Source organism: Lipophrys pholis (genome assembly GCF_963383615.2).
Source record: "Lipophrys pholis genome assembly, chromosome: 19".
Classification (NCBI taxonomy): domain Eukaryota; kingdom Metazoa; phylum Chordata; class Actinopteri; order Blenniiformes; family Blenniidae; genus Lipophrys; species Lipophrys pholis.
In genome coordinates, this window is record NC_137647.1 from 3,346,428 (window position 1) to 3,372,094 (window position 25,667).

General features: G+C 43.1%; 1 protein-coding gene across 3 annotated transcripts; it reads left to right on the forward strand.

The window, feature by feature from the left end:
* The first annotated feature begins 586 nt into the window (after positions 1-586).
* On the forward strand, positions 587-24,727 carry LOC308124949 (protein kinase C and casein kinase substrate in neurons protein 3). 3 transcript variants are annotated; one of them, XM_080488360.1, is made up of 10 exons: positions 587-1,029; positions 7,535-7,602; positions 16,789-16,945; positions 17,072-17,307; positions 18,640-18,795; positions 19,963-20,138; positions 20,686-20,806; positions 20,896-20,966; positions 21,048-21,130; positions 21,814-24,727. In XM_080488360.1, the coding sequence occupies exons 1-10, from the start codon at positions 993-995 to the stop codon at positions 21,921-21,923; spliced, it is 1,215 nt and encodes a 404-aa protein (XP_080344486.1). In that variant the 5' UTR covers positions 587-992; the 3' UTR covers positions 21,924-24,727. The 3 variants fall into 3 exon arrangements, with proteins under 3 accessions (XP_080344486.1, XP_080344485.1, XP_080344487.1); XM_080488359.1 differs by having other exon boundaries at positions 594-1,029; positions 16,786-16,945; XM_080488361.1 differs by lacking the exon at positions 587-1,029 and adding an exon at positions 1,120-1,506.
* Positions 24,728-25,667: the final 940 nt, after the last annotated feature.

Here is a 25,667-nt window from a genome sequence, read left to right on the forward strand (position 1 = left end):
GTGGCCCAGCACGAAAGCTCATCTTCAGCATTTCTGCCGTTTTCATGTAAAACCGACCTCGTTCGCCAAAAAAATGAAAGAAAAAAAAAAAGATGCATTTTCACACTAAAACTGGGTCTCAGATGATTTTTGCCAAAATGAGAGATTTTCCCGTGTCGAAACATTAAAAAGACATCTTTCAAAAATATATAGAAAACCTCATCAAGTGATTATTGGTTATTGGTGGATTTTTGGAAAAAATGGTTTGATCATTTTTCATATTTTTTTCAAGTCGTCTTGAAAAAAATGAGGTGGGGGGGGATGTGGGGGGGGAGGACTTCAAAGCACACACACACACACACACACACACACACACACACACACACACACACACACACACACACACACACACACACACACACACACACACACACACACACACACACACCGGATGTGTCCTGCTGTGAAGGCAGGCCCACCAGCCCAAACCACCCCGGGGGGATTCAGAGGGGAGTGTAAAGTATTTTTTTTCGGGGGGGTGTCAAACACCCAGAGGCTCAAAGGGATGGAGTTTCCCTTATCAGGACATTCTGCTTTGTGAAACTGTGAAACACAGTGAACAGGCTTGTTAATGCTCTAAAAAAACACATGAAAAGACTCTGGCCAGGCGACTGAGCTCATTAAAAGCTGCAAAGAAAGCAAGAAACAAACCACTAAAAGAAGAAGAGTGGTGACGTAGAGGAGAAGTTTCCTGCAGCTGTTACAGCGAGAGAGAGAGAGAGAGAGAGAGGAGGAAGAGGGAGGAGTGACAGGGAAAAGAGGGAGCGAGAGAGAGAAAAAAAAAGAAAGAAGCCAACTCATCTGACACAAACAGTGGGCCAAAGAAAGGGGGAAGAGCAGGACGAGTCCAGGACGAGTGGAAAAGTTCCGAGGAGGAGTGTGAAGGCAGCGAGGTCGAGGAGTTTGCAGGAGCGAACTGGTGGAGGAAGAGGGGGAAGATTTCAACAGAGTGAATGGAAGAGAAGAAAGAGAGGGCCGACTCACGGAGAGGTGAGTCTGAATGGAGGGAGCGACCATTTCTGCCCCCCGAACAGATTCCTGCCCCACGATGCAACGGGGGTCCGCTGAGTTATGTGTGTCAGATGAAATGAGGACAGAGGGAGGAGTGTGTGTGTGTGTGTGTGTGTGTGTGTGTGTGTGTGTGTGTGTGTGTGTGTGTGTGTGTGTGTGTGTGTGTGTGTGTGTGTGTGTGTGTGTGTGTGTGTGTGTGTGTGTGTGTGTGTGTGTCAGACGAGACGGGGGGTGACAGACTTTGGTTGGTCTGATTCTCCAGATGGATTTTATAAAACCGCTCAAATGAGGTTGGGATCTTTTTTTTTTTTTTTTTTTTGTTAAACACTTTTAAGGAAGTTTGACTTCACCCGGTTGGACTTTTAAAACTTTGGAGGAGATTTCTTTTTTTTCTTTCAAAGCAAACCAAGAAATTAAGTTTGGAGGACGCATGGCGCTTTACTGAGCTTGTAGGCGGTGAGTCTGGAAGTTTGATGCTTTTAGTAAAACAGTGAAGGGAAAAAAAAGTCACATTATCACACTTTGTGTGGGATTTAAAGCCTGAAAGAAGTTATAAATACTTAGATATGCATTGCAAATATCGAAGAGTGAGCATGAATACAAACAAAAAAAAGGCAGTTTTTTTCGATTTTAGGCATATTTTGGGAGGATTTGGGTTTTTTACTTCTCTTTACGAAGCCTCAACTGATTACAAGCTCGTATTTGAAAAGCCTATAGGAAGACTAATTGATTCCAGTTGACCTCCGCAGACAGACTCATGCATTGTTCCTCCACAGAGAATGAAAACTTATGAGAGGCATTCCAGTCTGCTCTTTCCTGTTGCTCACACACTTCTCCATGATTTCCTAAAAGACGACATGCTAAAGGAACTCCGTTAATCACGTTGCAGTTTTGCAGTCTAGATGACTCTTACAGCGGGAGGGGGGGGGGGGGGGGCGCCCCTCCCCCACACAGCGCTGATGTGAGTAAAGTTGTTCTGCCAACTCTACGGATCATGACTGTATGCTCCTACACACACACACACACACACACACACACACACACACACACACACACACACACACACACACACACACACACACACACACACACACACACACACACACACACACACACACACACACACACACACACAGAAAACTCCAGCTCCAATTACACAACGTGAAAATGCTAAACTTTCGGGAGTTCATATGGCAGCCGTGGTCGGAGCCACTGAAAACGTCTGTTACTTGTTCTGCACATGCTCAGTCGATGACAATGAGAACAACGTTTCCTCGGCGGTGTCACGACTCCATAGTCTCCCGGGACTTGGTACTTTTATTTTGTCAGTCAACATAAAAAAAAAACAATCCAACTTCGCCTGTCCGCGTTCTCCCATTGTTGATGTTTTCAGCGCGTCGTTCTCTCTGCACATGCGTGTGTGCTTTCATTGCGACCACAAACAACACCCACTAGTGGCCAGTAATGCTAACTTTGTCGTTCACATCGTTTTCAAGACTTTGCAGTGTAAACGCACATCTTTTCTGAATCAAAAAAAGCTAAAATTATGTGTCGCTGCTTGAAACGTTTTCGTGTAAATGGGGATTTAAAGTCAAAGTACCGTTTTCATAAAATACAGTATGTCTTTCAAACTTCAAAGTTTCCATACTGCTTGTTTGAATTGAAATTGAACTGTACTGATTGAAGAAATAAAAGCAATAGAAAGGGAAGGTTAATTTATAAAGAGATGACAGAAATGGTCACTTTATCAAAAGACACGGTTAGAAAATTGAGCCCCAATCTGTGGCCACACTAAATGATATTTGATTTTTCTATCACTATTAGTTTTTTGCTACAGGTTCGGTTTCTTTATCGTTACGTCTGATTGTTCATTGTTGATTTAGTTATTTTGTGTTTTGTTATTGTTCTGCATGAAATTTGTTAAAAAAATATAAAACAATAAAGAAAGAAGCTGAACTGTAAATTGTAAAAACACAGTCAACAGCACCCACTAGTGGCCCTACAGGAAAACTACAGCTTTTTTAAGCGTTTTTGTCGAATCCATGTAAACGGGTATTGTTTTGAAAATGTCGTTTATGGCGTATTGTTCTCTGCTGCACTGTGTGTGTGGTTTCATTCCAAAAAACAAACAGCAGTGCCCACTAGTGGCCTGGCATGCCAACTACATAATTTTCACAACGCTGACGTGTAAACACGGACAAACATCCTCATGTGAACGAGGCGTCCATCGATAGTGAAACTCAGCCCGACGGCCACAAGTGAATACGACAATATAAAACACTTTTATTTGCAGATTATTTCAATTCCTCCTCCTCATTCCACATTCTGGCCTTTTCCACCCAGCAGACTATCTTTTATTGCATTCTGCTGCTGGAACACAGGACGTTCCCAAATTGGGATCAATAAAGGGCATCTGTCTCAATGTTGAAGGATTTGATATCCGGCTGAGACCCCCGAGGAAAACCAGCCGGCCAGCGGACAGGAAGTCGGGGTCAAGGGTTAAAAAAGGAGGCGCTTCGTTATATTTTCTGCCCCCCTGCAGATCTCGGGGCTGCGTAAAGAGTGAAGCCTCTGCAGCAGAGCTGAGGAGGATCCGGGCGAGGAGAGGCATGACATTATTCTCTCAGAGGAGCATGTGATGCCCCGTGAACAGCAGGATGTGGAGGGAAGGAGAGAAGAAAAAAAAAAAAAAAAGAAAGTCTGAATCTAATTGTGAGGAGAGATGACTGCAGGGTGGAAAAACAGAAAAGACATGGAGGCTCTGTCTGGGTGGAGTTCTGCTGGGAAACCAGAAAGCGAAGCAAGGCAGTGACTTTATGAGGATGTTTTTCAAAATAAGAAAGATAAGTGAAAAATGGGGACAATGTACGACACTCCTGCTTTACTTTATTCATATTGAGACACAAACATGAAGCGTTTTAGTTTTTCATTTTTTTCAACGCAATCTGGGCAATGGATTTATTTTATGTAAAGGGATCATATCAAACAGCTTTTCAACATTTTCACTTCGGTCTCGTTGAATTTAAAGTTTCTCGCTTTCCTTGATTTTCCTCATTTGAATATTGGACCATAGGAGCTACATTCAGAATCTGCTGTGTCTGTGTGAGCTGGACTGGCTCCGCCCACACATGCCCATCTTGGGAAGAGGAGGAAGTACTTCCTCTCGTGGTGCCATGTGCCAGAGCAGAGCTGCCTAATTGTGGGAGGAGTCAAAGGGAGGGCGTACCTTGATTGGGATTGGCTAAACCCCCGATGACACTATATAGGGTTTGATTTCTGATTGGCTGGTTGAAGCAACACACTTTTTAAAACCTGAAACAAGCCAGGGAGAGAGAGGACAGACTGTCTTCACTTCTGGGGCGTCAGTCCAGGTACGAGGATGATTAGTACTGACGGAAAACCTTTAGAAGGTGAATTTAGCATAACATGAGCCCTTTAACCCCGTGGGCTCACTACCTGCAGGAAAGGTTCTTAATGGGTGCAATGTGATCTGGGTGACGGTGCTCAGACTGACACCCCCGCCACCCGGAAAAAGATAAGTGGGAGAAAATGGATGGATGGATGGAGTGTAAGAAATGTTTTTTAAATCATAATACAAAAACATTAGACTGTAAAGCAAAATATGACACACAGCAGCAGGAGCGTTGAACAACGCATCCGTCTGCTGATCGTCACTCTGGACAAGTTGCAATATTTAAATATAGTATAAGTATAGTATATAATATAGTCTTTGGGACATTTCTCTGTATTTTTCAGCAGAAAGTTTCATTAAAATTGGTAAATGTTGAGTTTGTAGTAATTTTTGGTAGTAATGGGTTTTTTGTGTAAACATAAACATTTTGATCACAAATAAAGAAAGACTTTAAAGTTTCAATTTAAAGGTTATTATGGAAGTATTTCACTGGTCTGTAAGTGACGGGCCCTGAACTAAAATGAGTTCATCACCTCTGCATTAAAGGATTTCTTAAAGCCTTAAAACAGACCTCAATAAAAGCACTCAATGTGCGTCCGGTAAAGAAATTGACTGTGTGATCCCTGGCGTCTGGATGAATCCATTCACAGAACTTCCTGAAGCATTTCCGCCACCTTGCCGCCATGTGAGCGCGGCTCTGTTGTTAGTAACCGGTTCACAAAGTTCGCAGCAAGTCCGCAAGCTCTTCTTTTGTCAATAATAAAAAACGAGAAACCAGGCCGCCAGCATGGGAAGAGCGCGGACGATGGGACGTGCCGACCCGCGCTGACCTGTTTATTTTGGGAAGGCTCTGGCTTTCCGAAGCTGGGAATGCTGGGAGTCGACGACCCGCGTCTCGACGCCGTCGTCTCCTTCGCCTCGCCGTTCGCCTGCTGGCTCAGACTCGCTGCGCACATCTGCTTCCTGTCGCAGTCGTGGCTCTTTGGTGGAGATTTACAGAGCTCCCATTACGCCGCCGACGAGCGCTACACCTGCTGTTTGTCCTCGTATCAAACCCCGTCAAGTGCACATTTATGCGAGAGGATATTAAATGTCTTCACATCGCCGAGCCTCAGACGGGTACGACATTACCGCATTGATTTCCTAGCGAGGCAGCGCCGGGAGTGACGGCACGACAGATGAGAAGTGGAGGAGCTCAAGTCATTCGGAGGAATAGAAATCCTGTTTTAATCACAAATTATGTCCACGAGAGCGAGCAGCAGCAGCAGCAGGCGAGCAGAGGAGCACAGACACACTCATCCAAAAGTAATACCGAGAAGCCATGAGCTAAATAATCCGTCAAGCTTGTAACACTTGAACCAGCTGCTTCCAAGTAATAGATTACACAATTCAACATTACATTATTGAAGTATAAGTAATGGGGACATTGTTAAAACAGACAGAAATAAGTAATAAATAAAAGAAGCTGAAATTGTCTCAACTGTCAGAAAATCAGAACAGCTGGAACACTTGGATGATTACTTTTTAATGTACTCGATTACAATGTTTCAGAAAGAAAAAAACAACGGATAGAAGTATTGGATTACAAAGTGATGTTAAGTGATTACTTAATGATGAAAGAAGATGTAGTGAAATAGTAAAAAGTAACAGTTAAAATACATTTAATATGTTGGTCATGTTGAAATACTGATGCTAGATTAAACGTCTTGTCTTTAGTTTGTATTTTCAGTGACCAAATCAAATCAAACCAAACAAAAGGAGACGAAGCCCAACCAGACTAGACTAAACTAGACTAGACTAGACTAGACTGAACCAAACCAAACCATATCTGATAAAACCAATTCATGCCAAACCATGCTACACCCATTGCATAAGGGCGTGTTCACATTCTCCTGTTTGATCCAGACCAGCGTCTCTTCAGCTTCCCCGAACTCTGTACCGGATCTAACAAGCGATCTCTGGTCCCCTTGAAAACCAGGGCCTGATTCGCTGGCAAACAATCTTTCCAGTGGGCGGAGTGAGAGGACGTGATGTAGAGAGCAATGCATTCTGGGTAGTGAACAAACAAAGCTACCAGCGCGAATCAGAAGAAGCCGATGTGGAGTAGTGAGGAAGACGTGAGGAAGACTCTCATTGATATGTGGTCAGAAGACTATATATGGAGGTTGTTCGTTGCTACCCATTAATCACGGGCTAACTAGTCTAGCCACCACGGGCTAAAGCGGCGGGTCCTTCTGGTTTCGGTCCGGACCAAACAATGAGCCGTGTTTCTTCTTCACTTCCTCTGTGGTTCAGTGTTTGTTTCAGGCGACAGCGCCCCCAATGAGCAGCTGGTGTAACTGCATGATGTTTTCCAGGCCGTTTGATCCGGTCCCAAAAGTGCTGCTTGAACACAAACTGACCCAAATGGAGGTGTGAAGTAAACCAAAGTAACCCAACAATCCAAACTCAAGTCAACTCAACTCAACTAAACCAACAATCCAAGCTAAACTAAACTAAACTAAATCAACGATCCAAACTAAACTAAACTAAACTAAACTAAATCAACGATCCAAAATATACAAAACTAAACTAAACTAAACTAAACCAACAATCCAAGCTAATCTAAACTAAACTAAACTAAATCAACGATCCAAACTAAACTAAACTAAACTAAACTAAACTAACAATCAAAACTAAACTAAGCTAAACTAAACCAACAATCCAACGTAAACTAAACTAAAGTAAACTAAACCAACAATCCAAACTAAACTAAACTAAACTAATCCAAACTAAACTAAACTAAACTAAACTAAACCATCAAACCAAACAAGTACTTGACTTCATAAAAAACTGACGTCCCTCCTCTCACAAAATCCACACTGTAGTTAGGAAACCTTTTTTTTTTTTTTTTTTTTTAAATAATAAACTCCGAAGCAGGTGAACCATTTTGAGCTTTAACTCAAACGTATACGCAGCCCCACCGCCTCCATCACCTCAGAGCGGGCGGTGATTACTAAAAGGTCATTGTGCAGATTAACAGGCTGAACGATAGCGCGGTCTGAGCTAATCATACATTCTCTCCTCTTCCAGAGAACAGCATGTCGACCCCGTCGTCTGAGAGCAGCCGCGAAGATGCCAACAATCGCAGCTTCTGGATGGTACGTGGAACGTTCCGGGTCCGACGCCGGTTAAGATGCAATCAGGGGTTAAGATGAGGTTTAAGGCTGAGGTTAGGGTTAGACACTCCAGACCTGTGTGTGTGTGTGTCTCATGATAGCACACACAGATTTAGGAGATATCTTTTCCCACTGTATCTGGAGTCTGACGGAGCTCCCAGTCATAACACACTCCTGGTTTTGTCCCTCAGGCTGCGTATCTCTGTAAACAAGGCCAGGCTTTTTTTATTTTTTCCCCTTTTCTTCTTTAGTTTGACATGTGAACGGGAAACACTGCGCTCCCTCTGAAGATTAACTCCTATTATTCTGCTCTCTCTCTCTCTGAGGAGGGTTTAGTCATATTTCTTGGCTCATTAGCTATCTGATTGTCTGTTTACATGACGGAGTAGACTGCATAGCTCCCGGGTCGGGTCTCTGGGGGTCCACGACAAGTTTTCTCCATTTCCACTTCCGTTTCTGACGATATTGCTGATACTACATACATAATACCGATAATTTCACTGCCACATTTGTCCATTTGGGATCGATTCTCATGATGAAATACCAATATTTCCACGATGAATATCAGAATTAAATGTTTTTCCAGTGATGCTTTTATAGCTCTACATGCTGGAGCTTGAGATCATCGTGTCTGATGCTGATATTTAGCTGACGCATTAAAACAGTCCCGTCTGGACAGAGATAAAGGATAAGAAAGACAACAAAACAGGAAACACTCACACATCTGCTTTTCTAGTATCGGTACTGGAAGGATGTCATATCAGTATCGATACCAGCTGTGGTTTTACTCGTCGAACCAGAAAAGAGATCAAACATCACTGGTTTACCATCAAAATCCAAATATGTGACTGTGATTGGACGAGGGACTCAGTAATTACGTTACACAGCTATTTGTCACATACACAGCCAGACTGTAAGGAAAGGTCAAAATTATAAATATATATATATATATATAAATATATATATATATTTTTTTAACTAAAAGAGCATTTAAAACCCATATTTAATCCAAACATAATGCAGATAAATTATTATAATTTTTTTTTAAGAATTGCTTCATCAGTTATTGCTACAATTTAAACCCATATGTAACTTCATGAAATATTTCAATACTTCAGATAGTGTAATTTTGGTTTATTTAAGCAGCACTCTATTAAGAAGGCTTGACAGGTTTCAGTTTATGTTGAACAAATTAATTAAATGAAATGGAAGTTTTACTGTTGCATTAAAATCATTTTGCGAAAAGAAAATCTATCATGTTCAAATAGAGACAGTCGTGACTTTCAACAGTCCTCTGTATTCTGAAGGGATCCCGACAGGATATACATTTAGAGTTACTCTATCAGTGTGGGAAGTTGTCAGCTCCTTGCTTGGATTTAACATTTAACAATATTCGGTGTATTCTGGAAGCAAGTTGCTCTACGCCAGCGGTGTCAAACACTTCAGTTCAGTGGCCACATACAGACTAAGTACATGATGAAAATGTTGATATTCTCACAAAACCAAACAATTACTACTAAAAATGACTATAATCTCAACATAAAGTACATTTTTATGAAACCTTCTTGTGCAAAATCCAGTGAAATGCTGGAAAAAAACGGTTGCATTATGGGTGTTTTTACATTCCGACAGCATGGCTTTGAGGCTAGTTTGATAGCAACAAGGCAGCTACAGTATCTTTCATGTAGGGATCATTGATATCTCAGCTCCGGTCGCAGTGTTCTCTGAAGAAATGTGTTCTTTTCTTTTTTTTTTTTGAATCAATGTTTTCTTTAAGGGACGGTTTTGGCCCTCTGGCCTTATGTTTGACACCGATAAATTGTTCTACTGCACATGTGCAAGTAGATGGACAAAAACAACAGCGACTGCCTCTGTGTATTCCCATTGTTAATGTTAATGCCGCTTATTGTTCTCTGCACGCATGTGTGTGCGGTTTCATTACAAACACAGACAACAGCACCCTCTAGTGGCGTTTCAAAAAGAACGTTCCGAAAACGTGGAAAATGCAAACACAATGCAGTTTCACTTGAAATGTTGTCGTTTAAACGGGGCAAAAAGCGCCCAATAATTGGACACGTTCAAAAAACTTCAACAACTATAGGATGATAATAAATCCAGAGGATAATAAGGCACCACGTGGAGGCTCGATTTACTAATGTTGAGCGCTTTAAAGTCGATTGAATAAAAGGGAGACATGAAAAAAACAAAAACCAGGTGTTGGTACAGCTTGCATCAATCAGTTCACACAAACATTTGTGAAAAAAGAAAACCCTCCATTTAGTTAGAATATAGCTGAAGCATTTAGTGTAAATCACAGGACGTGATGACACAAACTGACATCCAGCTCGGATTTCATGTTTCATTTCTCCTCTCCTGCAATCAAACATCTCGCTACTGTATTTTTTCCATTTTGTTAAGCACCTACTCTCTGTTCTCAGTGGCGGCAGCACGCTTTAACGCTGTAAACACTCCCCGCGTTCGCGCCGTATAATTGGAGAGCGCTGGCGCTTTAACGCCGGCTCTGTCCCCCGTCGGCCCCGATGGGCTGCCCCACTTTCATCTCTCCCCTCCTGTAATTTTGGACGCCTCCTGTTGTGCTGGATGTGTTTCCAGGCCGGCTCCCGTCTGTGTTGTCCCGCCGCCACGCTCAGGGCCTGTGTGTCATTATGCTGCAGACCCCGGCGTTACAGCGCCGCACTTGCAAAGTCATCACAAGTGGCTTTGCGTTGAGCCGAGTTTGTACGTGGGCTGTTCTCACTCCCGGTTACACTTTCATCGCCGCAGCATTATTCGCTGCTGCAGACAAACTTTCATGGGCTTAGTTCTTTTCTCAAGTATGTGAAGTCACACATTCACTCGTTTCAGTACTTTCAGAATCTTTGCTGTGTCAAGGGAGAAACGTCTTAATCTGCTGTTTTGAAATCTGTAGAAAAATCCTCTTTTGTGTTCATCATATCCCAGATGCTCTATAATCTGGATTTTAGCTGAAGTCACATCATTTCATAGGAGGAAGATGCTCTATAATCTGGATGTTAGGAGGAAGATGCTCTATAATCTGGATGTTAGAAGGAGGGTGCTCTATAATCTGGACATTAGAGGAGGAAGATGCTCTATAATCTGGATGTTAGAGGAGGGAGGTGCTCTATAATCTGGACGTTAGTAAGAGGAATATGCTCTATATTCTGGATGTTAGTAGGAGGAATATGCTCTATAATCTGGATGTTAGGAAGAGGGTGCTTTATAAATTGGACATTGGAGGAGGAATATGCTCTATAAACTGGACATTAGGAGGAAGGTGCTCTATAATCTGGATGTTAAAGAAGAAAGATGCTCTATAATCTGGATGTTAGGAAGAGGGTGCTTTATAATCTGGATGTTAGAGACGAAAGATGCTCTATAATCTGGATGTTAGGAAGAGGGTGCTTTATAATCTGGATGTTAGAGGAGGAAGATGCTCTATAAACTAGACGTTAGAGGAGGAAGGTGCTCTATAATCTGGATGTTAGAGGAGAAAGATGCTCTATAATCTGGATGTTAGGAAGAGGGTGCTTTATAATCTGGATGTTAGAGGAGGAAGATGCTCTATAAACTAGACGTTAGAGGAGGAAGGTGCTCTATAATCTGGATGTTAGAGGAGAACGATGCTCTATAATCTGGCATCGTGACAGAAACGTGACATTGAGATGAAGCAACACAGCAGCTTCAGAAAGCTCATATAAAGCGAAGCTCGTGTTTAAAGACCAGTAATGCATCAAAGTTACTGTGGATACCGGCTAATGTGGGACAACGTCCCTGCGCCTCCAACAGGCAAACCTTCATTTATTTTCATTTGCTGGAACATGTTGTTTCGTTTCCCAGCAAAACGAGTGGCACAAATATCAGAGTTGGCACGCAGTTTTCATTTCTACATCCAGTGTTTTCATTAAAAACTCCGGTGAGGCAACGCACATGAGTAACAACATGACATTGTTCCTGGTGGAGGTCCAGCTGTCATCATCCCACCCAGCCGTCCATACTTTAAACCACATTATCTGCCAGTTTTGTATGGAAACTGCTCATCAGCTGACTCATCCGGAGCTTTTCAAGCTCTAAAGAGGTCATTTTCTACTTGTGTCTCCCAGCACGCCGTCCAAATGTGACCCATTATATATGCAAGATGTAACTTTTCAGGGAGAATTTCCAGACGTTTTGCTGCCTGGACGGAGTTTCTAGTGGCGGATTTGCCTCTGCCTCAGAGATCGGCCAACTGGGTCTTTGCTGCATTGCCGCTGGCCTCGGACCGGATTCCTCAGCTGCTTCTGTTTAGCGCGCAGACGAGCGAGGAGCGTCGGGGCAAACCACAACAGAGGCGGGGAGACGAGGGAACGGCAGAGGCAGAAACAAGGAGGGCACTGATGTGAGGCACCGCAATTGATTTTGATTAAGGCATAAAACATACAGTGTTTCATTAAAAGCACACTGAGCGCTGCAACGGCTTTTTTTTTCTTTTTTTTTCAGCGCCGTTAGGAACACAATAAATTACTTTTATAGCCTGGTTGTGCGTTTCACACGTGTTATCGTCCCACTTCAAACCACTATTTTTTTTTATTTATGTGGAAGCTGAGAGACGCCGAGGCTGAAAATAGAAAGTTAAAAACGCCGTAAAAGGAGAGAATCTTCTTTAGAAATCTTTATAAAACGAGTTCAGTTGATGCTTCTGGAGACACATTGTCGAAATATTGAATTCAACAGCAACTGAGTAGGTTTGATTTTCATTCACTTCAGTTTTTGTTGGCCTTGTCGTGTCAGAAGACACGTGAACTTTGACATTAATTTTCAGAAGAGATGCAGCAGTCTAAAGCTTAAAATGTAAAAGTATTAAAGACAAATAAAAGGTGAGGATTTCTGTTATTGGACTCAGCAAATGTTCAAACTGAAACACGTTTTCAAGTGAAAAACTGAAAACTTTCGATGCGTTTTGGGTTCTGTTTCTACAAGTCATTGGAAACACAACTTTTTGAAAATGGCCCCCAAGGTGGAACTTTTTGCAAATGCTCCGTCTCCGTGGAAACGGGAAAAAATGCAATGTGAACTTGAAATGTGGATGTCCTTATTCTAAGCGAGGCATTCAGCTAATTCCACTATTGATGCGTGAGCGTTGCTTTATACTTTTCCTTTAACTAAACAGGAAATCAGCTTTAGGTTCATGCAGGAGTGTCAAAAAACACATTTTAGTTCAGGAGCCACATTCTGCCCAGTTTCATCTCGGGTGGGCCGGGACGTGAGAATAGCGGCAGAATAACCTTCAAATTTAAACTTTAAAGTTTTGTCTCTGTTGTGATGGCGAGGGTACGAGATGAAAATGTCTTTATCTTTACAAAACCAAACAATTACTCCCGAGTATTACAATAATCTCAAGACGAAACCAATTTTGATGAAACCTTCTGCGGCAAAATCCAGTGAAATGTCCAAAAACCTTCTCCTATAACTGTTGCATTATGGGTGTTTTTACAAACTCCCCCTGACAACATGGCTTTGAGGCTCACGCCAGTTTGCTATATTTCATGGTAGTATCAATTAATGATTTCTTTGGAATTTTGGCCATTTGCTTGGTGGATTTTCGGGCGGGATTGGAGCCTTTAGTGGGCCGGTTTTGGCCCACGGGCTTTATGTTTGACACGCCTGGGTTAAGAAAAGAATCCTAATTCACTGTGTCATGCACAGGAGCTGTCAGCTTTGGTTATATCGTCCTCTTGTAAGAAAACACATAGATTCCTTCTTTAAATTTTCCACTCCTGTTTATTCGTCTTTTCTCCTGCTTCAGTGGCTGCAGGACGTCTCGGTACACGAGCATGCCGATGAATCAGTCCATAAAGACGCTCTGCGCGTGAAGATAGATTTTTCATGAATAAATCTAACCTGGTAAAGGAAAGGGTGCGCACGTACTTGCTCTATATTTGCACAACTTTGGATAAACACTGCTCAAATCTTTCCGTATTTAAACACTTTCTAATTGAGTGCCATTAGGGGGTCGATCAGTTGCACGAAAGCAAAGATTTGAGTCTCTGAATGGTCCCGACAAGCGGAGCAGAGGCCTGCAAACGCTGGGGAATGATGATGAATGATGTATCATCTTACGGAGATTCTGACAAGAGGAATAAGGGAAGAAAAATAAAGGCACGGCGGCTCATGAATCCTAAAAGCAAGCCGTGCACATGCATATTAAAGGCCTGCAGACAGTGTTGTCATCACAAAGCTGTGTCACCGAGCGTGCGCAGGATCAGTAACTTGAGCGCCATTATTGACACGACAGGAGTAAAGGTCGGCTCCGGGAGCGTCGGGTTAATTACGTCGTCGTCACGTGGCGCCACACTCACCGCTCTGCATCGGGCCGTGTGGTGCAGAGAAGTCTGTCAAGCAGCTGCCGCCGTGTGTCAGAGTCATCGGGTCTGACAGAAAGTGAAACGGAGAGCGGGTTGCAGAGCAGGAGCCGACGGCGGCGGCTGCCAGGAAAATCGCGGAGATCTCCAACATTCCACGTCCACAAACAACACACTTGCTTCAGATATGTTATTGCACTCTGGCCCTCACGTCTTCACTCTCAGTCTGACTGGACTCAGCGCCAGCAGAGCGTCAGATTGTGGCACGGGGGCGTTGACCTTTGCTGGCTGCAGACGTCTCACAGCTGCGAGTGAGTCCGTTCACACCTGGCGTTAACATGCGATCGCACAACATGCGGCGAGCCCCGATGGCAGGAGTGAACTGACACCGGAATGCCGTAGCAGGATAGAGCGTACGTAAACGTTATCAATGTTATCAAAGATTTTTACTATTACTGGTATTTATTTACCGGTGATGTAGTTGTAGTCTGTTGTTGCATTATTTATCTATTTGCACTACCTGGTCTATTCCACCTTTTAATTGGGGACAAATAAATTCTTTGATTGATTGATTGATGGATCGAAAAAAGGGGTGGGGCTTCCTGCCGTTATATCTTTTTACTCAGGAAAATTACAAAAATAGTGTAACATCTCTGCAGTTGTGTTATGACTGTAATGTTCAGGTTTATTTATGATTGTTTGTTGGTTCCGATTGTTTTGCGTTACCCGAACGCACCATTAGAGCAAGTTGGCCTGTGATTGGCTGAGAGGGGAGAAGGCGGCGGGTCAGGTGAGCGTGTAGATACTGCGTGTGTGTGTGTGTGTGTGTGTGTGTGTGTGTGTGTGTGTGTGTGTGTGTGTGTGTGTGTGTGATAAAGCGTCTTCACAGACAAGAAACTTCCTTTCCAACGTCCAGCGGGACGTTACAATAGTAACGCACAGTGACTTGGAGAAGTATCTTTAATCTGATTACTGGTTTGGAAATAGTAGTGTGTTAGATTACTCATTACTAAAAAAAAAAAAAAAAAAAAAAAAAAAGGTCATATGAGAGTAATGAGTTACTGGCGTCACTGGCCCGGGGTCAGTGTGAGAGAGGAAAGGAAGAAAGAGTGTGTGCAGCACCAAACAACTCTCATGAAGTTGGATTGATGGATGGATGGATGGATGGATGGATGAGTGATGGATGAGTGATGGATGAGACTGAAAGGGGTTCAGGTGACGTTGAGGAAGTATCTGGCGATGAAGTCCAACCCAAATCAACAGACGACACACTCGAGGTTCGGTTTTCTCTGTAAAAGTGCCCTGAAGTGACTGTGTTGTATTTAACGCTATATAATTACAGTGGGACTGAATTAAAGGTGTTATTTGGCGACTTTCCGAGGTGCTGCCGGGTGTTCGGTTCCCTTTAACGGGAGCGAAGTCTTTACAGCCGCGAGCTGCACACTGGAGTTTAGTCCGGAGCCTTGTGATTCTCTGATTCTGTGTCTTTGAGCGGAGTGGTAGTGACTGAGTCACAGAGCTTACAGAAGCAGCGCAGTGGGCGCTCTGCTTACTGAAGGGTTTGTGGTTCGATCTCTGCGTGAGGAACAAAAGAAAGGCGGTAGGAATACTACTGTTCTTCAAAGTTCTTGAATTCGACCATCTACATTCGATTCAATACAAAGGTGGTTTATATTTCTCTCCTTTCACGGATGCCAGATGATGAATTTGTCCTCAGTGTGAATCCACTCTTCTCCTCGATTTTAACTTTGTAAAGGACATTTTTACTATTAGACGCTAAATGAAAAAAGGATAAAATTACTCAGCCTTCAAATCAACATCAGCAACAATCATCCTCCAGTCCGCAGAATCTCAAGGTCCCGTTTATAAGTTTTCAAGTGAAAATGGAAAACGTTTGTTTACACACATCGGTGCCACGCCGGAGGAACGCAACTTTTTGAAAACGAATAGTGTTTCTGCCGTTTACATGGAAATGAACATCGTTTGCTGTGCCTTAACTTTTCTGAAACGAAAACACAAAAACGACGCCGTTCTCACAAGTGTGACAAAGAAGACTGAAGATGGACAGAAAAACATTCATTATGGTTAAAAGCAATTAATCAACAACATCACTAATCTTAAATAGACAATAAATGTGATGGCATGAAGATGAGATGATATTGCGACTGTGTTATTAGCAGCAATTTCAGATATTTCTAAGTCACACCAACCATCCAGTGCACAGACCTGCGAGGAACAGACCCGTCACAAAGCCACCCCGCCCACCACTATAATCTATGACGCCTCCTCACGGTCTTCGACCGCAGGTTGGGAACCCAGAGAGTACCCTAAACATGATTAAGTAGATGCATTGATCATAAGTTATCGTGCTATCGCACTAATTTGCTTTGGTGATACATTTTCCCTTCTGTTCATAGTCATAAGCTACATAATCAATCCAGCCCAGTCCTATAGTTGCCTTAGAAATAGATTTAGTTGTGACAGGAAGAGTAAACACAGACTCAAGCAAACTTTTCTTTGGAGGAGGTTCACTCTCTAAAATTTGCTTTTCTAATTCAGGTCATTTTGCAGTTTCTAGTGTGCCAGAGACAAACTGTGAGCAGATGTACTCTTTTGTTTTCTCTGGCCTCAAAATGGTGAAACTAAGTAGAAAATCAACCGAGATCCCGAATTAAATGCTGGAAAAAAAATATAAAAAAGTTGGGTACTCGTGAACATCTGAGGAGAAAAAGGGTCTGAATCACAGACTCCGTGTAACCTTCCATCCCCTGAATTTAGTCGGTCTTCCTCTGTCTTTGCGTCCCAGCAGCCTGGGAACTACCAGCGCACGGTGAGGCGGACGGAGGACGCCTTCCAGGCCTGCAATGACATCGTGGCGTGTTTCCAAGAGAGGGCCCGCGTGGAGAGGCAGTACGCTCAGCAGCTCAGCGAGTGGAGCAACAAGTGGAAGCCGGTGGTGGACTCAAGTAAGTAACACTCACCCTGAAACCCCGATGGAAGAGATGACCTTCGATGACCTCCTCCTCCTCCTCCTCCTCCTCCTCCTCCTCCTCCTCCTCCTCCTCCTCCTCCTCCTCCTCCTCCTCCCGCAGGTCCTCTGTACGGGTCCCTCATGAAGGCCTGGCAGTGTTTCCTGTCCTCCGCCGACCGGCTGGCCTCCTTGCACGCCTCCATCTGTCGCTCGCTGGTGTCGGAGGACGGGGACCGAGTCCGGACCTGGCAGAAGGACTCCTTCCACAAGAAGCTGTTCGGGGGCTTCAAGGAGTCGCAGGACATCGAGACCGGGTTCACACGCGCTCAGAAGCCATGGGCCAAGCGACTCAAGAAGGTGCCATTCTGTGTGTTTTCATATCCAAATTCAATTCTAAGGGAGCTTGAGGTGCAGTGGCCTTTCCTCATCATCCTGTTTTTGTTTTAAAGGGGCCATATTATCCAGTTTTCAACGCTTTCACTTGGTCTCCTTGGTCCAAAAAACATTCTATTCAAAGTTTATTGCCCCAAATCTAGCTTTTACTTGATTTTCCCTCCATTTGAATATTGGATCATAGGAGCTGCATTCAGAATCTGCTGTGTCTGTGTGAGCTGGACTGGCTCCGCCCACACATGACCATCTTGGGAAGAAGAGGAAGTACTTCCTCTCGTGGTGCCATGTGCCAGAGCAGAGCTGCCTAATTGTGGGAGGAGTCAAAGGGAGGGCCTACCTTGATTGGGATTGGCTAAACCCCCAATGACACTGTATAGGGTTTGATTTCTGATTGGCTGGTTGGAGCAACACACATTTTAAAAACTGAAACAAGCCAGGGACAGAGAGGACAGACTGTCTTCACTTCTGGGGCATCATTCCAGGTATGAGGACGATTAGTACTGTTGGAAAACCAGTTGAAAGTGAATTTAGCATAATATGACCCCTTTAAAGAGAACATCCAGGGATTCTCAACAGATATGTCACTATTCTAAAACTAATTCCTTTTTCTGCAGTTCCACAGTATGATCCAGTTGGCATATTATCATTAAATTGAACTAAATGCCTGCCACATCAACAAAGTAACTAATACTTTAAGTACTTATATGAACAACATACTTAAGGCTGATTACACAAGTATCAAAACTGAATTTAAAACTGAATGGGATCCAGTACAAAGACGCCAATGATCACATTTCTTCCATAAAGCTAACAGAAGGGCGATTTATGGCTCATCACAAAATAAAGAAAAGGGACCGCCTACGAAAAAGCCCCCCTCCTAAAAAAAAAAAAAAAAAAAAAAATGCTGGGATAATCTGAGTCAATATCTTAGTTCTCAAGACTTTTTCTTCTGATGTGTTTAGAGGAGGCCACTTAAATCTGCTTGACTGTGATTTGAAAGCAGCGAGGAGCATCCATCAAAGACATAATTATGCATCTCAAACACACACACCAACTCCTTGGGGAATCAATATTTCATACATAGTAGAAGTGACTGCAACATCACAAATGGATTCTCATTAAGTGGATGGCCTCGATTCAAAGTCTATATTTAGACAACAAAGCCGGAGTGTGTTTCTGTCTAGGAATGACTTTATTCTGGCTTCCAGTGCGACTGAGGCTGAAGCTTTACATCTAAGTCTAAGTCATGTGTCTGCCGTAACAACGTGGTAAAGCTTTGATTCGGTGTCTCCACAGCTGGATAAGGCCAGGAGAGCGTACCACAAGGTGAGCCGGAAGGAGCAGGCGGCCCGGGAGCGAGAGTCCCACGCTCAGGGGAACCCGGACGTCGCCATCGACAAACAGAAGAAGATCCAGGAGGAGCGAGAGCTCGTCCAACAGGAGGCAGACAAGGTCCAACTGACAGCTATTTTCATTTTTCATTTCAGTTTCATTGGCTAACGCCGGCACCTTTTATACGAAGTGTGATCGCTGTGTGAACATTTTGAAGACAAATCGCCCTGACATGGTCGTACCAAAAATGGTCATCTAAATGTTCTAAAAATTATGATAGTGAAACATTATACAGCAGAGGAAATGATAACCAACAACAGGAATATTCAAAACCACTTCATGAGGTTCCTTATGTATTTTTGATAAGTGTCCTTTTATATTTCGTCCTGTGCAAATTTAGTTATGGCAACATCTAAAGGCCAAGTCATACATTCTGCGTCCACGTTGGTCTGCGTGACGTCAGTATCGTCATCCACCCCTGGTGCGCGAGGGTCCGTGCACAGCCCTCTGACTGAACGCACTGACCGGTGGTAATGGACGTCTACTACCGAGGAGATCTGCCGGTTTCCTCGTCTGTACAATCCCAATATAAAGAAAATATAAAGATAACCGGACGGCTCAGAACTCCTGACGTGGAATATCCAAAACTTTAGGAAAGGAGGAGAACGCCGGCCACCAGAGGCGGAAATATTTTTGGGATCTTTATATCATGGAACACGTGTCCGAAGTCCAAAGCAGTATGTGGACATGCAATACAGAAAGTATAGAAGAGCCTTAAGACCTCTGTTTACATTATTTCTGCGTTTCTGTTTTGGAAAAGACTCACGTTTATAAGCTAACATTTTGAAAACATCCGTTTACACAGAAACGTTGACAATGTAGTTTTCATGTTGGGCCACTAGTGGGTGCTGTTGGTTAGTTTTGCAATAAATCAGACAAACATGCAGCAGAGAACAATGAGCACTAAACAACAACAATGGGAGTAAATGGACATTTTTGTGGACAAACGACTAAGTTGGATTGTTATTACGGTGACTGTCAAAGTAAAACTACCAAGTCCCAGGAGAATATGGACTGGGAGTCATGACACTTTGTTCTGATTGGCTCTACGGAGCATGTGCAGAAGAACTAGTTACTCGGGCTGTGGTGTGCATGCAGAGCAGCAGCGTTTCAGCTGTTTCCACAGAGAACACACTTCTTAACAGTCACAAGCTGAGCTGAGATATCGGTCGTGTTTGACTTTGTTTTGGATTCTAATCTGAAAATTAAAACGTAATACTGTCGCAGGTCCGTTCCCGTTACGAGAAGGTCCTGGAGGAGGTGAACCGCTACGCTCCTCGCTACATGGAGGAGATGGAGTCTATTTTCGACCAATCGCAGGACGAAGAGCGCAAGAGGATCGTTTTCCTCAAGCAGGCCTTCCTCTCCATCCACAAGCACCTGGACATCACCACCAACGAGAGGTGAGCTGCCGGGCGGAGTCCTCCCATTTCACAGTGAAAAATCAATAATCCCACTTCATTTCCTCCTGATTAACAGACGCTCGACAATATATTAGCCAACAGGGAATTCACATCCACTCTCACATTGGAAATAATAGCCATGATGCCAGCTTAATTACTTTTTAAAATATGCTGCAACTTTAAAAGGGTATTATATAGATGAGAGGGAAGGTACACCACATTAATCCACATAATTTGGGCGTAATGCTTCACTTCGTATTCTCATGGACGGCAGCGCAAATAGATTATTTCCCAATAAGACGTTTATATGTACAGTATGAAAGAGATGAGAACAAAACACACATCTTGTGCATTAGTTAAAACAAAATCGTCTATTAGTTGAGGTATGTCAGTGGGAGGAAGATGCTCTATATTCTATAGTATGTGAGTCATAAATCAGGTCATAAGGAGGAGGAATGTCTTCTGAAGGTAAGAGTTAGATGACGGACTCAGAAATGATTGAAATCTACCTTTGAGTCGTGTTCTTCACTCCCCTCCCGACGTTTAGTGTGAGAGCCGTGTACAACGAGCTCCACAACACACTGATGGCCATCGATGAGCAAGAGGACCTTCGCTGGTGGAAGAACACCCACGGCCCCGGCATGCCCACCGACTGGCCTCACTTCCAGGTGACTCGGAGTTCTTCGAGTATCTGCGTCAACTGAGGTTTAATATCTCCGCGGTCTGATCTGATTCCTTTAATCCCAATGTCCTTCAGGAGTGGACACCTGAAAAGAAAACAAAAAAAGGGAAGAAGGAAGTGGAAAAGAAAGAACTGATTGAGAAGAGGCGAGTATCATCACCCGATAAAAAAAACATGAGGATCTAAGCTTTCGCCCTGTGAGTCTTTCGTTGTGTTTTCTTGTGCAGTGGCGTGATGATAGGAGGAGTGAAAGTCAGAGCTCTGTACGATTACGCCGGCCAGGAGACGGACGAGCTGTCGTTTAAAGCAGGTAAAGTCACACCGAGTGTGGAGAAACTCTCTGCCTCCTGGAACCTCTGGTGCAGATCTAACAAATAAAAACTGATTCGACTGATAAATAGCTGAACTCATTTATCTCACCTGATCTATTTATTAATCTAGTCTGAAGAGCATTCACTGGGAAGTGAATGAAGATTGACGGTTCAGGGGAAGCTTAGCAGTAAAACTCAGGGCGTCGGGGAGGCGGAGGTCGTCTCCAAGGATTATTCTTTACTTTAATTTCAAGAGACGTAAATATATTATTGGAGGGTGAAATTATTTATCAGTTTATTAGAGCGCATTTAAAACGGAATTTATTGCAAGCTTATTACTGTGTGTTTAAGTTTTATATGAGCATGTATGTTTGTATATGTGTGTGGGAATGTGCTATTATTATTCGTCTGCATGTAGCTATGCGTGTGTGTGTGTGTGTGTGTGTGTGTGTGTGTGTGTGTGTGTGTGTGTGTGTGTGTGTGTGTGTGTGTGTGTGTGTGTGTGTGTGTGTGTGTGTGTGTGTGTGTGTGTGTGTGTGCGTCATTCATCAGACGTGTGACCGGTCGATCACGTTGGTGAAAAAACTGAAATCCTTCACTGAAAAACAGACGTGATTGTAATGAAGTCAATGGCGTTTCCACTGAAGTGACATGAACGATGACGAGTGTTTCCTCTGCGCAGGCGAGGAGTTTCTGAAGATCGAGGATGAGGACGACCAGGGCTGGTGTCGGGGGATGAAGGACGGAGGGTGGGAGGGTCTCTACCCGGCCAACTACGTGGAGGTGGTGTAGGCGGCACACGCAGACTGAGGAGGACGGACCACCCTGCTCCGCACTCACAGTCTGATTCATCACTTCAGTGCCACGAACCATGAAACCAATGCTGTAAAAACACACCGAGTAGCTGTCAGCCAAAGATGAGAGTACGATTACACCTCGGGGGATATTTTGGCGAACAGATATGTTGTTTTTTTGTTTCTTTGTTGCAATCTCTTGAAGGATTTTGACAAATGTTTTAATATATATCGTACACCTAGACCACTTGTATTGAAGCCATATAATAAACAATGCTTTACTGTCGAGTACAAAACATGCTGGACTCTCAGGCCCTCGTCTACACGACAACGTCATCAAGTGAAATCGCATCGTTTTTGAGTTTCGCCTTTGAAAATGATGTCCTTTTCCACGAAAACGGCGCAAACGCTAAAAACAAGGTAGTTGGCATGTCGTGCCACTAGTGGGCGCTGAACATTACAACAAGTTGCATTGTTATTACGGTGACTGTCAACTATAAAAAGTTGCGTTTTTACCTGTTTCCATAGAGACAGAGTTTGAAGTTGTTTTTTTTATACTTCCACCTTATGTGCCATTGTCAGAACGTTGCTCTTTCAGTGACTCTGAATATCGTTGTCGTGTAAACAGAAACCCGAAACACTACGAAAGATTAGCGTTTTCACCTGAAAGCGTCGTCGTGGAAACGGGGCCTGATACTCTAAAGGTACGCTCCGCAACTAATCACCTGGTGCTGATACTACAACTCTTTATTTACATGTGCTATATTTTTTTTCTTAAATGCTCACAAAAGCCTCACGAACACATGAAGAAAGTGACGCTGACACTGTGATTGTAATCGACTGGAGACGCGTCAGCCGCTTTCATGTGAGATGCAACTTTTATCTCCCCTTCTGTTTGTGGTTCAAAGGAGCTGAGCGAGTCTGTGAAGAATGTCTCTGTTCTTCAAGACTCACACTAAATCAAAAGATTGACATCGCTTTTCACATCGGAGCCCCGAGTGAAGCCGACATGACACGGACCTTGTTTACTTCGTATGCTTCTTATCCGAGTTATTGTCGCAGTCGGCCACCCGAATCCCAATCGTTACATCCTTAACTTGAAGAACTTATCATTCCCTCATCATAAGAACTAGATTTTTCTGTACGTTTCTCGCTGTGCAAAACGTGAGATGAATGCTAAACTTGGTTTGCTCCACTCAGACTGAGGATTGGAAAGAAGTAAGACTTAATCAAGGGGAAATGTCTCATTTAATATTAATAGAGAAATTTAAAGACAAAGCATTAACTTAACCAAAATAGAAACAAACAAACAAGATTAGGATTGAACAATACAAAAAGTTTAATTCAAGCTTCTCAAGTCCTCATCCTTTATTTATTCTACCACTTTTTGAAAATGTTTTCTCTCTGCTCCTGTTCGTAGCTTAAATCAGCCCAGCAGCAGTAAACCGTGAGAAAACAGAAGAAGTTAGCTTCTGTTATGTGAAAGCAGAAAAGTTTCCTCGCGTTTTGTGGGTCTGTTTACGCACCCACGGTCTTTAGTTTTTGAAAACACTCTGTGGAAAAGCTCATTTTTGAATCCAAAACACAGCTTTTTGAAAACGCTGCGACTGCACACCACAGTAAATACTTCTTAATACATTGTGATGGATTTAATATCTGTCTTCTGTGTCGTCACATAAACAATCAGCCAATTAAATTTGATTATAATGTTAATTCATAACTTACATACTATATGAAAAGACAAACTTTTCTTCTGTCTTGAGTTTTCCTAACAAGCAAACCAGGAATAACAACAGAATGGAAATCATACGGTAAAACTCAGACTGGAGGTAAATGATAAAATGACAGTTGATCCAAAATTTTTGCAGTTGTTCACTATATATAAATCAATCAACTTAATTCCTGCTTGACAATATTTCGAAAATAGTTTTTGCTGCCTCTGTTTATTTAGTTCAATTTCGATTTAAACAAGTAGAAGCAAACAAAAATGATTAGTATTCCAAAACAACTGAGAGAGAATAAACTGCATTAGATGAAAATGATCCTCCCACTTTAAGTCCTGACTTTTCAAAATAAATATTCATCCTTTTAATTGTTTATACTTCTCGGGAGTATTTTCAGTACGTGTGTACCTTATTTGACCTCTTTGGGGCAGTTCAGTGTTGCTGGAGCTGAAGATTCAGAGCGGGCTGTCCCTGGGTCACCCTGAACCTGGAGGCTCGTCCTCGATGGCCTTGAAAAGCAGCTCCATCATCATCAAGTGTAACCGGATGAATGAGAGACAAATAGAAATGTCCTTTATCTGTAAAGGCAGAAGTCCATTTATCAATTTTCTTCCCCACTTTGCTGTAACACTGCGAGGTGATTTTCAGTCTTTTAAGGGCAGACTGGTTTTCCACGGCAGGTCAAAATGCTCTCAGGTGTTCTTCAGTTGTTGTTCCTTTGTCACAGCTAATCTGAGCCCTGAGAGGTTTCTGAGGGAGAAAGTCTCCAAGTCTGAACATGAGTGAGATCCTATCTGTGTATGCAACGCTCGGAGATTAAACTGATACGATGCCGAACAGCCACATTTCTCAGATGTCGCTCTGTTCCTTCCAGACGAACACTTTTCCCGTCTGTCCGCGTTATCTAACCGTCCGCCGCTCCGCAGCATGAATACCTACCGCCGAGCGTGTCGTCACCAAAGTAAGAAAACAGCTGCAGAAACCAGGTCCACGGCCTTCTTCGGTTTCTTTGTACGTCCCTTTGTGTCTTTATTTGTCACGTAACACTCTGTCTTTTCGAAATAAAAAACTGTTTCACAAACAAGATGGGTATGGTTGAAGATGGAATGGCATTATTGAAAGTCTGTGCTTGCTGCCTGTGCGTGTTGTTTGTCCTAATTTTGTTCACTTCAGAGTGTTTGAAAGCTGCTGGCACGCTACACTTGTGGGGACCATAAGGACATATCTGGGGGCGTGAATGAACATTTTGCACATTTTCAAGGGTCGAATGTGATTATAGTGATGAGGGTCAAGGGATATTCAGGTTGAGGTTAGAGTAGGATTATTATTGCAACAACACATCATCAGTAGATTAAAACTAACCTGTCTCACGACGGTCTAAACCCAGGATTGAGCCTCTGTCCATCTTTTAAATTCAATACATGTGCCATTTGGTTTGTTTCCAGGGAGATGACTGACTTGTAGCAAACAGTAATGCCACGGGTGACCTGTGGGGGCAGTGCTGAGCAGCGTAGTTCATGTGTAATCAGAGAAAGGAACGAAGAAAAGAAAAGAAATAAGGACCAATTTGAGCAGGGGTGCCTAAGTTCAGTCCTGGAGGGTTGGTGTCCTGCATGTTTTAGCTGTCTCTCTGTTTCAGCTTTCCTGAATCTAATGATGATGTCATCACCAAGGTTGTGAAAAAGCTCAATAACGAGCCCTTCATTGCAATCAGGTGTGTTGCAACTAGGAGAGAGCTAAACCCTGCAGGACTCCGGCCCTCCAGGACCGAACCTGGGCACCCCTGAATTTGCGGAAAGACTGTGGATGTACAGTATGTGTCGATACAAACAAATTTACAACCTCAGCTGGACATCAGGACAAAAAAGCTTTGGACGTGTGAACAGTTTCGAAACGTCTTCACAAGCAAAGTTGAAGCTATAATGAAACAAATTATCCCCTCAGACCACATTTTGAATACTACCAGAGACAAAAAAAAACTTATTTTATACGTTTTTAACCTGTTTTATTCATATTTT

Bases quoted from the DNA above. Each gene is read 5' to 3' on its own strand.
- LOC308124949 (XM_080488359.1), top strand. From the start codon at position 993: ATGGAAGAGAAGAAAGAGAGGGCCGACTCACGGAGAG. The intron at 17,308-18,639 runs GTGCCATTCTGT...GTGTCTCCACAG, and splicing joins GGGCCAAGCGACTCAAGAAG to CTGGATAAGGCCAGGAGAGC. The intron at 20,139-20,685 runs GTGAGCTGCCGG...CCCGACGTTTAG, and splicing joins GACATCACCACCAACGAGAG to TGTGAGAGCCGTGTACAACG.